The 14,843-nt window shown below is 35.9% G+C and overlaps 1 protein-coding gene across 1 annotated transcript in view; it reads left to right on the top strand.

Moving 5' to 3' along the window:
- The first annotated feature begins 209 nt into the window (after nucleotides 1-209).
- LOC149782158 (asialoglycoprotein receptor 2-like) overlaps nucleotides 210-14,843 on the top strand; it is a 29,871-nt gene continuing 15,237 nt past the window's right edge. Inside the window, exons 1-3 of the mRNA XM_089935073.1 lie at nucleotides 210-299; nucleotides 6,515-6,615; nucleotides 7,251-7,353. Of these exons, the coding sequence (XP_089791199.1) occupies nucleotides 263-299; nucleotides 6,515-6,615; nucleotides 7,251-7,353 (241 nt within the window). The 5' untranslated portion in view covers nucleotides 210-262. The remainder of the gene's footprint in view (nucleotides 300-6,514; nucleotides 6,616-7,250; nucleotides 7,354-14,843) is intronic.

Raw genomic sequence — 14,843 nt, 5'->3', positions numbered from 1 at the left:
TATATATACATATATATATATATATATATATATATATATATATATATATATATATATATATATATATATATATATATATATATACATTCAGACGAATACGTGACTCAAAGTAACGAGTCATCGCCATATTTCAACTTTCTCATATTTCATGTAGATTAAAGGTTATTTCTTTGACATTTAAAATCGGTCATAACATGATAAAAGTACTGAGCAAATATATATGTTTGGGGGACATCAGACCTTAAAGTAAACATTCAAAATAATGTCGTTTCTGTCACTTTTGGCCCTATTTGGAGCAGGTTTGTATAACGTTTTCATTGTAGTGGAATCTGTAATTTTAGTATATTTATTATATAGATAGATGTATTGATAGATACATAGCAAACATTGTTGTTTATAGCGTTCAACTATGACTTTTTAATCCAAAAATTTATACCGGTATGATGTCTGTCAGAATTCGTATGTAATAGCAATAAAGTTTACAAGAAATATATACATTTATAAATACATGTGATAATGAAAAAGGAAATGATAAGCCAGTACGCTTTACCATCCGATGAAAGTGTTAACATACGTGGATATGTACCATCTGATGAACATGTTAACATACGTGGACATGTACCATCCGATGAAAGTGTTAACATACGTGGACATGTACCATCCGATGAAAGTGTTAACATACGTGGACATGTACCATCCGATGAAAGTGTTAACATACGTGGACATGTACCATCCGATGAAAGTTTTAACATACGTGGACATGTACCATCCGATGAACGTGTTAACATACGTGGACATGTACCATCCGATAAATGTGTTAACATACGAGGACATGTACCATGCGATAAATGTGTTAACATACGAGGACATGTACCAGCCGGTGAATCATGAAAATCACCTTTATAATAAATCGTATTTGTTCAATAGTCCGCATGCTTCCTGTAGAGCACTATGTTCTTCGTATAACAAATGGACATTTAAATTCTTGATATTACAAGTATCATAACGTCACAGTCAGAACAAACATGATCCAAGAAATCAACATCATTATTTCCGGTTAAAAGAATACGTCACGCAACATAAGATAAGGAACATAAGCATCACTATCACTGGTAATGACATATGTTTGCTCATTACACCTGTTTTATTAAAAGCAGTGATCAACTTATGCTCAGTCTTTTTTGTAATTTGTGAGGGTGTGTGTCAAGACAGCTATTTTTGTCTGTAGCTTTGTGTCTAAAAAGATTTATTTTTCTTTTCTGATCAATTTTCATAACAACCAGTATAGAAAATGAACACCGGCGAGATCAATCAACTTCAAGCTGTACTCATTTAACCATCATACAGGTACATAATGGTAGTTTAGGATGTTTCTAAATTATTTAGTCAAAAAGGTGCGAACTAAACACATTTCATCGAACCATCAGCGAGTGATTCTACCGATTAAAAATGAGATATGATTATCAAGCCTTTGTTTTCTGTCGTCTATTTTACGCCATTTTGTTATTACTGAGTATGAATGAAATGTTATTATCACGCTTTTTTAAACCAGGTGCTTTTGTTGTTACTTCTTGGTTATATAAACGTTCAGCATTGTTTGTTAAACTTGGGCCGGCCTTGTGATCAAAATTTATAATTCAGTTAATTTTCTCAGTTTGACCCTATTAATAAAACGGTATAACAAATTGCACTTTGTGACAAATATATGCTATAACCCAGGAAAATTCAAGTCAAATGTTCTAACAGAGAACATGTATGCGAGAACGTAATAAAATTGTTTACTGTGTTTACTCTTGTATCAGTGGAAGAGCATAGATAATACTAACCTAAGTATGTTACAAGTGACAGCAAAGACAGTATGAACAAACTTGATAGTGTTTAGTGGTCAATATTAGACACTTTAGAGTATTTGCCTCTTTATTATCTCTATCTCTAACTAAATTCGTCTTATGTCTAGACTGATATCGATGACATGGTGTAGATACTCCCATCTCTGCATCCCAAAGGCTTTGTTATAACGTTCCGTTGATTGGTTACAGCCTTTGATTTATGTGGTTAGCATGAACAAAATGGCTTTATCATAGCGTTGATATCACCTGACGCACCTAAACCAGATATTCAATGGCAGTCTTTCAAATAAAATAGGCGTGAAAACAAAGGCGCCAAATAACAAAGGCTTGATAATCACAACTCGCTTATAATCAATGCTTTAGAATAACGGGTTGCTGATTCAAAGCAACTAAACTGTGAAAAGAAATGGGGTTTTTCGTACGTTTTAAATATATCCTTTAGCTCTCTTTCAATACATGTATGTCGTTTACCTGAGTACAGTTTGAAGTGATCTATCTCGTGTTCATTTTGAATTCTAACTGCTGTGTAAATAGCTGAAAATTCGCCAGTCAAAATGAAACAAGGTCTTCAGAAAGGAAAGCTATATAACCAGGGCGTTCACAGTTTGAGTGAACTAAATACATTGGCCCTATTCATTATGATTTATCAGTCATGGCGTCATGTTTCCACAGACTGTGTTGCAACCTGTTTAGTTAAGGCAGGGTTGAGTAACCACATAGATGGAATTACCTGTTATAGCGATGCAGCTGTTGATATTCCTCTTGCTATGGTGCGAAACGCGTTAAGCCTTACTGGCTCTGGCAACAATAATGTTGATTGTTTGGATTATGTTTAATTCTGTTATTTATACTCACATCTGTGATACTAAAACTTTTGAAGATATTGTTTGACAAACGCAATTGCCAGGAAGTAGCCGATGTTTCTGCTACCGGAAGTGACGATGATGACAATGATTCTATACCAGCCGTTCTGCCAAAGGCCAAATGAGTTTTGGATAGCATATTTAACATTAGATGCTTTTCATTTTAAAAATGGACATGCATTAGGATGTGTATAAATTCTTAATGTCAATATAGCTGGTTCGAAATGGGCGAATATTCATGCCTAACGAAGTTTCAAAGATCAGTAAAGAAAACAGAAACAAACAAAGGAATTAGAGACAATTTCAGTAAACGTGAGTATCATTGCAACTAGAGGAGTATTATATTGGTCCTATTCCTCGGGCGTTTATCTTGTGCAAACATTTACTTACCGAATCATATGGATTACCTAACACACTTCAGATATTTTGATTATACGTCAGTTTGTACGCATGTGGATGAAGATGCGCTTCCTTCGCGTAAACTTTGCCTAATATATTACCATAAAGTCTAATATGGAATGTCATGGTTCTTTTAAACTGTGTTGTCAGATCGAGGGAAAACAACGTCTTGGTATCAGGCGTCTGTTTTTGGCGCCTTTTATTTATATTACCCTTGAATGGTTGGTTATCGAAGTCTAAGGAATAATCGACCTCGATGTTATATCTCGGATCGACCTAGTATTAAAAATATGAAATTATATGGAATTAGTAGAGATCAGAGCAATGATATAGAATATAACAATTTAATCAACTAAATAAGCGAAATGAAATTGTAAAAAACAAATTGTATGTGACAACTCTAATACAAAATAAATTAATACAAAAAAGGAAAACGCAATTAGCAGTTCCGTGTACTTAGATACCGTAGATTTTCACCACGAATCAAGTGGGCATTTCAAAACTTAATTGTTTAACATGTCTGCATAACCTCATTTGGCTGTGGTTGCTGGGCACCCTCCCGAATTAGCATAGATTTTCGGTATTCGACTTCCACAATGACACTCTGTTCCCACTGATCTTCGTTCTTTATTTAAACCGCCAAGGATCCTTACTATTCAATGTGGAATCTTTCTATCCCACGTCATGGAGTGGAAGCTATTTTCCTGATAAAATAAAATAATTGCAGCCTTACCCAATGCTCCGCGTAACTTCATTGAATGAACTAACATTCCCTCTCTCGTCCCCTTCAGAGTTTAGCCATATCGTATCACAGATCATAAATGCTAAAACGGTTTCAGGTCACAATCTTGCATAGCGCACCCTAATTTATTTACATACCACCTCATCAAAAGAAATTAAATATTATAGGAGCTTAATGTATTCCTCTGATACATCCAGCCACCATTACTAAAAGATGTCTAGATAGGAAAATGAATGTTCAGGCTAACCACATATTTTGTAAATCTCTATAAGTCCTGCCATAAAAACGATGGTCCTCTCATGGAAAGGAACACTACTAGCCAAATAATAAAAATCGATTTTCAAGACAGAATCCTTCCGTATTAATATTCAAATTACACAACAAATTCGCTCTTCGGGTGAGATATCATGGATTTTACGTTGTAAGTGACGATGCTATGGACAACAGTATGACAAATCATATTCAGATTTGGAAGACATCTCACCCTAAGCATGTGAAAGTAAAAGTTCACAGCGTAGAAAGGTAACGTTTCCCAGTTCCTAGTACCCCATTTTGTTAGGTCCGGGGCATTTATATCAAATCGGTAATACAAAAAATAGTAAATGTAAAGATGCCATCTTTCTAACATTTAATTTTAATTTTGTATATGTTATGTAAATATCTTCTCGATGCTATATATTGTGAAGCATTTTAATGTAGATGAAGCATTGATGTTAATTAAATCCTTGTTATATTTCAATTACATTCACGCAATAGATGATAAGACAGGTCTCCAAGAATAAAATATCTTCAAAATCAGCCAGTTATCCGTATGTTGTATCTTGCTTTTAATTGTGTGTACAAGCATGTCTATTCATTATATATGAATGAAATTGTATATCGATTTCGTTGCCGTGTATAGAATTACCCGGAGATGGTTTATTTTGTCAGTCCATTGCGTCTGATAACTAAATATGAACATCGTTAACATATATATATATATAGCTATTACAGTAGGTCGAGTTGATGGTGTGGCAAAATCTGAATATTTTTGTACTGATGCCAAGGGGTATTAAATATAAAATTATTATGCAAGAATTTATTGCAAAAAACAACATTCTTTTAAAAAGTCAAAGTTTTTATCTATCAGTGCATCTTCAACAAATTGTTATACTAAATTCATGTAATACAACTATTTCGTAGCGTATTATTTACCACAAAATAACGTAATTAGTCACATACAATACATAGATCACTGATATCTGAACAATTTGAAAAACTATTAACCTTTCAAAAATAATTAAAACGTAACTACTCTTTTTACATTGTATAACAAATTATTGTAAAAGCATTATTTAAATTTTTAACACTCTTTGACACAATTTCAGAAAGACTTAATATATTGTCAGGTACTGTCTAAAAATTTCTAGAACTTGTTTACATTATTCGCAATATCGTCGGAACTAGCGTAAAATATTTTTCAGAAAATCTAATAAATATTAACATAAGCATTTGCAAAAATAAGCCCTAAAATTATGAATTCAAACATTGATACATTCACAATATTTAGGAATCTAAACTGTTCCGAAATCACAATTAAAGGATTCCCCTTTTTCCAAGAAAAAAATGCTCTTGGGTTTGCTTACATTCAGTGAGCGTTGATACAGTTTACGAATAACATGTTAACTAAATATGTTAATCGCATATTAAGCCCAGACATACAAGTCTCTAGGAAACAATCTTATCAATTATGATTATGAGTTATCGGAGTGTGGAGTTGCGTTTAAATTTTTTAATATTTTGATGACTGATGTTTTCTGTTGGAAAATGCAACGATGGCCATTTCGAATATCTAGAATATATATACGGACTAAGTTGTGCATAATAATTTCGTTTAACGTGCTAGTTTTAAGTTTTAAAGATAAGCATTCTTGCAATAATATTTCTGTATTGTTTTGATACCTTGTTAAAACATCATAAACATTATACTGCTTTGAAAGTCACCGGGTCTTGTAAAATATGCATGAGAAGCTCTGTAAATTTATGTTTGCAAAGTTCTAAACATTAACACAACATGCAACAAAACAACTATCTGAACGTAAAAGTTCTGTTTACATAAATGTGGCATGAAGGTAGGTGTTATTGAAACGAGTAGGCATGAAAACGACTAATGATCGAATCAGTCGATGGGCGAAACAAACTGTTACCATTTACATGTCAGCAGCAACCCGTTTTTTATGTTCATGCTTACACTGGGATTGCGATTTTATATTTACAATAATTTATTTACACATATTTAAACCCTCTCAAAATATATTTTCGTGCAAGTATCTCAGCATTATATTTTTGTTTATTTTTGTTGTTTTTTATTTTTATTTGATATAACAACAGCAGGTCAAACGTTTGTCTACTAAGGTGGGTCCTTTCTAAGAATTTGGAAGTAATATTCCTGAACAACCTTAGTCAGTGACATTATATTATTAGATTACAATAAAGTATCCAAAAACGCATCGGGACAGTTTAGATGTTATAATCAGAATATCATTAAAAAGATAAAACTCTTGTATCTTTTCATATTCGAATGTAGCATACAATGATATTTTCATTGCAGGTATTATGTGTCCTCCTATTGTCGAGGATAATTATAGGCATTTACCAATTTATTGTATTCTAACTAACAGGTGTCTTTGAAGTTTACGGTGACTGCCAGCAAGGTTGGGTTCGTCATGGCAGTTCTTGTTACCACGTTAGTCGGGATCACGTTTCCTGGGAAGATGCTTACGTATGTTATGCAAGAAGTATTACCTGAAATGCTGTGATGAAAAGCCGACCTGATAAAGATACCCAAGTTCTTCTCTTAATTATAAAAGAACGAGAAAATGATTAAAAATACTCACTTATCAATGTAAACAATGTACCTTGTTAAACTAATAAAGTAATGATCGAATGATACATAGCACAATTTTGAATGTACAACCATTCAAAACACCAATTACTTTATACAAAGAAGACTAACAGGAATGAATCCTACACTCGTCTACATAGTTTTCTCCGTGAAATATTATTGGCACATTAAAACTATCAATACAAAGTCCTTGCTCGCAAATCTACTTCTCTTTAATTCATAGTCCGTCATCTTTTGCAAGTTGCGGGTCCTGACCCATAATATATTGATGATAATTACTTACCCATACATTAATTTATTCCCTCTCCAGCATCTTTGGGGTTATCGTCCCATAACGGGTTTGTGAGAGAAATTTATTCCATGCAGAATTGCAAGACATCAGAATTATATATATGTCATACAACACTGCTAAACCATTTGTAATCATAGAGCCTAATATTTAAAAATGTGGCATCTCGTAATGACACACGATCGCAAAGAACATTCATTACTTAACATCTGCTTTTTTCCAGACATTTTGCAACCTAATTAGTGACATTGGTAATGGATACCTTGTGGAAATAGATGACAACGATGAGGCGGTTTTTGTCGAGAACCAAGTAAAGGTAATTCATGGTAAATACACAATTATGTTAAAGTTGCATTATAAAAACAATCTGATTTCTTTGCAGCATTGTCCCTTGTAAGAGCATAAATATTCACCCTACCATTAAAGTGCTTGTTTCCAGATTGTGCACCGTTACTCGGATAATAAGACATCCTTCGTAAACTCAAAGACATAAGTTGATAATCTCTAGATGTATCACCATAAAGTGCTTTCTTTCTACAATACGAACGGTTTGCTTTACAAAATAGCAGGCATTTATGCATTTGCATTTACTATGTGGAAACAAAATGGTAAATACAAATAGCAGTGTATTTTGTTGTGTGGTTAAGGAACAACACTGATCTTAAACGTTTATTTACTAAATTAGGAGATAACTGTGACACACCAGCAGGTATATATGGTGTTATTTAACAAACGTGGGCCTAGTGTAAGCAAGATTTCACATGCTAGTGAGACAATGACGTCGGTCAGTTATCTTTGAAGATTGAAATCGAAGAAAGTCTGTAGTAGCAGAGTCAAACACTTGATTATAAAGTTATGATAAACATTGAAATATATCAATTGTTGAATAAATTATATCGCCAAACTGGTAATATCGCTTTTGGGACTACTTTATTGTCCTATTGCTGAAATAGATATTCCTTTATAGATATTATTCCGACTAGTGTTCAAGATTTAGGTCTCATTTTTTTCTTCTTCTCCTTCTCACTCTCCTACCTTAATCGTTCTCTCTTCCCATCATAATAAACAGACATTAAAATGTTCAAGGCTGTCGACCATCTAATATACATTTAAGTAATCCATGAGAATGACATCAATAATGCCTAAGAGCAATCCCCAAACAACAAAAGACTAAAGTTTTATAATTATTCAAATTGTCAGTGACTGAATTTATATGGGCTGTTCGATATTTCATGTCACCCATAAAGCATCGTGCAGATGTTACACTACACGGTAAAAATGGTACAAATATTTAGGAAAAACTCTAGATTAAATTATGTAATGAAATTGTTTAATTAGCGAGTTTAACTTTCCATACAATCATACCTGTATCATAAAATGATGGAGACTTCACGCATATACGAGTGTTGATAGTAAACAGAAATTAAGTGACAATCGAACTTTGAGTGCAATGTCTGTCAGCTAAAAAGCCAGTACGTTTCCAAGACCATAAAAAGATTAAGCTTGAATGCACAATAAACATATTGAAAACTAAAATACATTCATGCAAACTCAACATAATTGAAATCTGCGGTATTACCGATCTTACGCTCTTAAATCTGAAAGATACAAACTTGTTTATAATGTTTCTCCTGGAACCAATCTGCAATGATGTTCACAGTATCAATCCAAGCAAGACATTTATTGACAAAAATAACGAATGTAAAATAAATCTAAAATAAAATAAAGCTAAATTTGTAAAAAGTCGCTGTCCAAATATTATTGTAAATTTCAAAACTTCTTTTTATCGATATCGCAATGCATCCGTTAATTTCACCGGCACAGAATGAATAATAAAATCCATGTCGACGGTTTCTGCTCTAAAATATAAATAAAAAATCCACTACGGTTGTTATTAGTATCTATAAGGAAATATTTCACTTATGAAATGGAAACATTTTGCTTTGCTCCCCACGGTTTTCCACATGTGAAAATATAATGTTTTTCCTTGTATCTAATAAAGAAACGTATCTATTCTCTGTTTATGTTGAGGTTCCAACAAATGACATGCCATTCAGAAGAATGCCCTATCTAACTGTATGAATCACATACAAGGTATCGAGCAAACTTGCGTATATTAATTAAGTTTGTGAATATTGACATCTCTAATTGAAACAATTTTTGTGAAAGTAATGCGACAAATACAAGCACATACAGTCGAAAAGTGTTATAATGTGAACAAAATGAATGAATGAAAAAAGCGATGCCAACAAAGATAGAGGTAGCATAAAATATTTGCAAATAAGTCGATAAATCTTCATTTTGAGATGTGGCTCAAATCCTTCCATTTACAAACTGTGTTTGATTATCAGTCATTCTTAACCTCTGGAATAAAAACATCTCGCAAATCTCTACTTAGGAAAGCATTGTCTGATGAGAGACTCATACTTATTTCGAACAATGAGCCAGAGGCGTAGCTATGATATTTTGCGCCCGGGGACGAACTATAAAACTGGCGCCCCAGCCCCCTCCCCGTTTAACCACATTTTTGAATATTACCCTTGTTTACTTATTATAATGTAACGTTGTAAGCCTCATTTTGGCTCCCCTGTACCTTGGCGCCCGGGGACATATGTACCCCCCTGCCCCCCCCCCCCAGCTACGCCTCTGCAATGAGCACTACTAACTCTCTTTACCTATTTTGGAAGAATTAGTACATACATCTTTTATTTCGCCAACATTAAATAACACAAGCTCTTTATGTGCCTACTTTGAGCAAAAAGAACAATAAAATATGTCAATTCCGGACTTTTCCACACATAAATACAAAGCGGGGACTGTTGAATGCATACACGCTTACATTAGTGATTTATTGTTGCAATGTCGTACGAGTGTTATGGAAATTTAGATTGAGGCGTTTAACTTTTTCTTCAAATTGCGAATAATGACGAATGTTAGACACATGTTCGCGTGACAACAAATAGGGAAGCAAACCCTATGGACACGAGGGATGGGTTGAAATGGCCTGCTGCTGAGGAGTACGCCACTGTCACTTACGCGTAAAGATAGTCTTCCAACGGTATTCGAACATTGGACTGCTTTATTCCCAATACTTCTAAGTAGCTTCTACAATGTAAATCCCAGTAGAGACTAGAATCGTACTCCTGCCAAACTCGAAAAAAATTGAGTTAATGAGGTGGGGGTGAGAGTACTTCTGACGCATTACTGGCTATATTATGCTGACGAAATTGAAGCTAAAAGTAATTTTTAAGGACACACCGAGAGTAGTGAATGGGGTCACCCTAGTGACAATGGGAATTAGCATTACAGACCCCCCCCCCGGTCACTCTAGCGACAATGGAAATTTAACATGGGGAAAAACCATGGGTCACTCTAGCGACAAGGGAAATTAACATGGGAATAAATCGTGGGTCTGTCTAGCGACAAGGGAAATTAAGATGGGAAAAATTGTTGGGTCACTCTAGCGACAAGGGGAATTTAACATGGAACTATAGTGTGGGTTTGTCTAGCGACAAGGGAAATTAACATGGGGAATAGAGTTTGGGTCTGTCTAGGGACAAGGGGAATTGAACATGGGGAATAGAGTTTGGGCTTGTCTAGGGACAAGGGGAATTTAACATAGGATTTTGTTTTAAAAAATTTTAAAAAAGGGTAGGCAATCGAAAGTCAATCTCTGAAAAGGGCCTTTGGGTTTCTTCTTCTTCTAATTTCTTCTATTTCTCCACCAACTTCTTATTTTCTCTCCTACACTCTTTCTCTTCTTTTCTTTCTTTTCTTCCTTTTTTTCTCTTCTTTCTTCTTCTCCTCCTCTTCTTTCTTCCTCTTCTCATTTTCTTCTTCTTTTTCAATTTTTTCATTCCATGTTCTTATTCTTATCCTTTCCTCTTCATTCTCCTTCTCCTCCTTTATTTCTTTCATCACATCACTTATCATGTCCTTTACTTTTCTTAAATTGTTAATCTCCATCTTCACTCGATGGGGACTATAAGAATAGTGATCTTCATTTAGCCTCACTAGCATTTGTTCCATCATGCCCAAATTATCCAGGACGTCTTGCAATGTTTGCATTTTATCGAGGTGGTTTGAAGCCATCTTCTCTGTAGAATGGTTTGAACGACGAATACTGTGGGTTCTTATACAAAAAGCGCGGACGTGATGGAAAACATCCCCCATGACATAAAATTGATGTTACCTAAATCATAACCAAACAACGCGCGGACGTGAAGGAAAACATCCCCCTACTTTCTCTCGTCATATAATCTACTATCCACATTAGTGAAGCAACATTTAACAAACCCCAAATCTACTATTTACACACTCAAATCATTAAAACAAAATCCACAATTTGCTATCCACACAATCGTACGTGAGCCGTTACAAAACCCAAACTATACTCTCCACATACGCTAAGAAACAATAAACAAACCCATAATCTACTATTCACACAAACATACATGAGCACTTACAAACACAAACACAAACACACAAACACATACCCTCACACTAGGATAAAAAGAGTCAGTGTTTATATTCACACTACTCTACATACACACATTGGCAAATTGATTGTTATTTTTTTTCTAGAGTATTGGATAGCCCTGAAAACGGCTGTTTGTTTTTGAACTTCAGATGCACCTATCTAATGCTGGCACCTTCCTGGCCTGGCGCCACACACACATCTTCTTCCCCAGTCTCTTTTCACTCGTTTTGGGGGAAGAGCAGAGGCGGGATAAGTGGCTTCAGAATCCCAATTTTCTGTCACTGGGATTCTGAAATTTCTTCTCTCCTTTTCGTCTTTTTCTTTTTTTCTTCTTTCCTCCTCCTCCTCTCTCATCCTTCCCTCTTCGACAATGGCCTCCGCGGCCAGTTCATTTAGTATGCGCCTGGCATATTCCAGGTGCATCTGGAGTTCTAGAAGCTTTGCAATTCTGGAATTCATTCTCTTCATCAATCAACAAGGATAGCTAGACTGCCGAACGAGTTTCAATTTATACTGAAAGCGCGGACGTGATGGAAAACATCCCCCTAAAACAAAATTGATCTTACCTAGATCATGACCAAACAACGCGCGGACCTAAAAGAAACACTCATTCACTTTTTATACTACCCATCACTATTATAAAAATTTTCATTAATCACTTCAATATACTATCCACATACGCAAAGCAATCCAATCAAACCCCAAATCTACTCTCCCCACACCTCTAACACCAAAAAGACCATGATCTTAATCTACTATCCACAACAACGTACGTGAGCACTTACAAACACACAATCCTATACACAAACACATACCTTCACACATTAAAAAAAGAGTTAGTGTTTATGTTCACACTACTCTACCTACACACATTGGCAAATCGATTGTTATTTCTTTTCTAGAGTATTGGGTAGCCCTGAAAAGGGCTGTTTTTCTTTGTTTGCTATGGCAATCTTTGTAGTTTCTAAGAATGCGACGTCCTCTGAGGATAGACTTTCTGACGTTAGGTGTGCTTCTTCGGAAAGAGAAGAAGAACTCTTTGGTGTCGGTACGACAATCGACAAAACCTCTGTCAGGTTCAGGTTCCTGCTGCTGTTGTTGTTGTTGCTGTTGCTGCTGTCTCTGAAGTCTGTACTTCTCTGTCCATTCTTCTTTCTCCCTGTTCACTTCTTCTCTGAAGAGCTCTTCTATCAGGTCTTCAGTGACTTTTAACATTCTCACATTCTCTATCTCTTCAGGCTGCGGTATCAGACTGTGTCTGACCCTATGCAAATTCACGTAGGCTTCGTTTAGCTGAGCTAGTTTGGAGCACATCTTCGTAGGAGGATGAGTCGACAATGGATGGTTAGACTGGAAACTACCCCGGTTCTTAAAGTCAAAGCGCGGACGTGAAGGAAAACATCCCTCTGCGGTTTTCGAGCCGCAACGTTCAATAAGTGTCATGAGAGGGATAGAGAGAAGTCAAAAAGCATGAATCAACATTCTTATAGCCAAACAAAAGACAAAGGCATTTTTTTCAAAACACAACATTTTTTATTCAAAAATCACTTAACACTAACCAACAACTCTAACATGTTTAACAATAATCCAACAATATAACATCAAACATTTTTTCAAATCACAAACATTTTTTCAATTCACACTCTACTTTAAACAGGGTTGACAACGTTGTGAATGAAATTGTGATTTCCACTGTTGGAAGTCATTAGGCCATTGATGGACACTACGTTTCCTAGCTTGAGACCAAAGATAAGCATAATGGTCACAAAACCATTTATCTACTTTCACATCGTTTCTTGAAGAAGAACGAGGATCAAAATGAGTCACTAAATGTTCCAAGGAATAGCCCAGGCTACGATGATGCAGAAAATACACACAGTACTGTCCACACACCAAGGAATCTGTGCCTTGTAATTTCACATTATTGAATCGGGTGGTCTGAGCATTTCTTCTCATAAAGTCAATGATATCGTCTTCCAAAGGGGGCAATCCGTACGAATCGAAATATTCCACACATCCTTCTTGAGGAAAGTAGAGGGCTACCCAGTGGGTTCCTGGGAGATGACTGTCGTCCGTGTTGATCACGTAAGCTTGATGGTCTTTAGGTTTGCGATGAGGGAGTTCATCTTTAGCACAGACGACAGGATTCCAAGAAGCCGTATACGAACTGTGGTTCAAAAGGTAATAAAGTTCCCAGGTATCCATGGTTTTTTTTTCTTCTTCACAGGTAATGATAAGTCATCAATTCGATCCTGACCTTTTGCTTGAAAATGTCTGACAAGTAAAAGGCGTTTGGCTCCGACTTCTTATTTTGGTCAAAGAGAGATTCGATGCGACGGTGCTCCAGAGACGTTAATGGAGGAGAAGAATGTTTATCCAAGCCTTTATACCACTCGTTTAACACGAATTCTATCTCGATGACACCCCAAGCTTTGTCCAGATATTCGTCCAATTTTTCTTCTTGGCTCAGCATCAGACATTTGTCGTGTTGAATTTGACTGGGATGATCGTTGTGACATCCATAGCACTCTTCCTTGATCAATTCTTTCATTACATCTGTCAGGAATGTAGCAAAACAGGAGACTAGATGGGCTTCTTTTTCTGGCCATCTTGACTTCATCATGATCACTTCTTCGTCTTGGGAATCTTATTCTACTTCTTCCATGGTCTCCTCACATTTCATGTCCAAAGTTTCTTCACTAGGTAAAGAGGGATAACAGTCTTCCATTGCTTCTAATAATCTAGAATGACTTCTCTCAAACTGTTGATTTCTATGGTATTATCGAATTCGGCATACAGGATGACGTTCACTGTGTTCCCTGCATCCAGTGGACTCGCAAACTGAATTTCCACACGAATTTGGCCGGATTTTATAGGGTGGAAATGTCCCTCGTCGCTGCCTTGGTCTGGAGTGAAATCGAAAGCCCACAAAGCATAGCCTCCTGTATAATCCTCGTACGTAATACCGTGACTGGTGTTGGTTCCTAACTGTCCGGTGGCTTCGTACAGCAACAAGTACGATCTCAAATAATTCCTGTCACCAAAGTTAGGCTCAAAGGGTCGGGTACACAAGGTCTTGCCATCGCGACTGACCTCAATCCTGGACACATTGTAATGATGAAAGTTGAAAGGATTTTCATGGTAGGCTCCGTTGAAGGCTGAATTCTTGACGATACCAACGATCAAACGCTTGGTTAACTGTCCTTGGAACAGATGATCTTCGATCATGGATCGCTGTCCCTTGGGAATGGTGAAGGTTTTCACTTCCACGCGACGTATCGAATACTTGGCGGTCGTTCTGCTCAACGTCTGCCTGACGTCGTTTCCCACTTTAGG

The sequence above is a fragment of the Sinohyriopsis cumingii genome, chromosome 15 (genome assembly GCF_028554795.1).
Source record: "Sinohyriopsis cumingii isolate HCF-2022 chromosome 15, ASM2855479v2, whole genome shotgun sequence".
In the NCBI taxonomy this organism is placed as follows: Eukaryota; Metazoa; Mollusca; class Bivalvia; order Unionida; family Unionidae; genus Sinohyriopsis; species Sinohyriopsis cumingii.
Note: the sequence above shows the minus strand (reverse complement) of the source record. Positions and strands in the feature narration are given on the sequence as shown.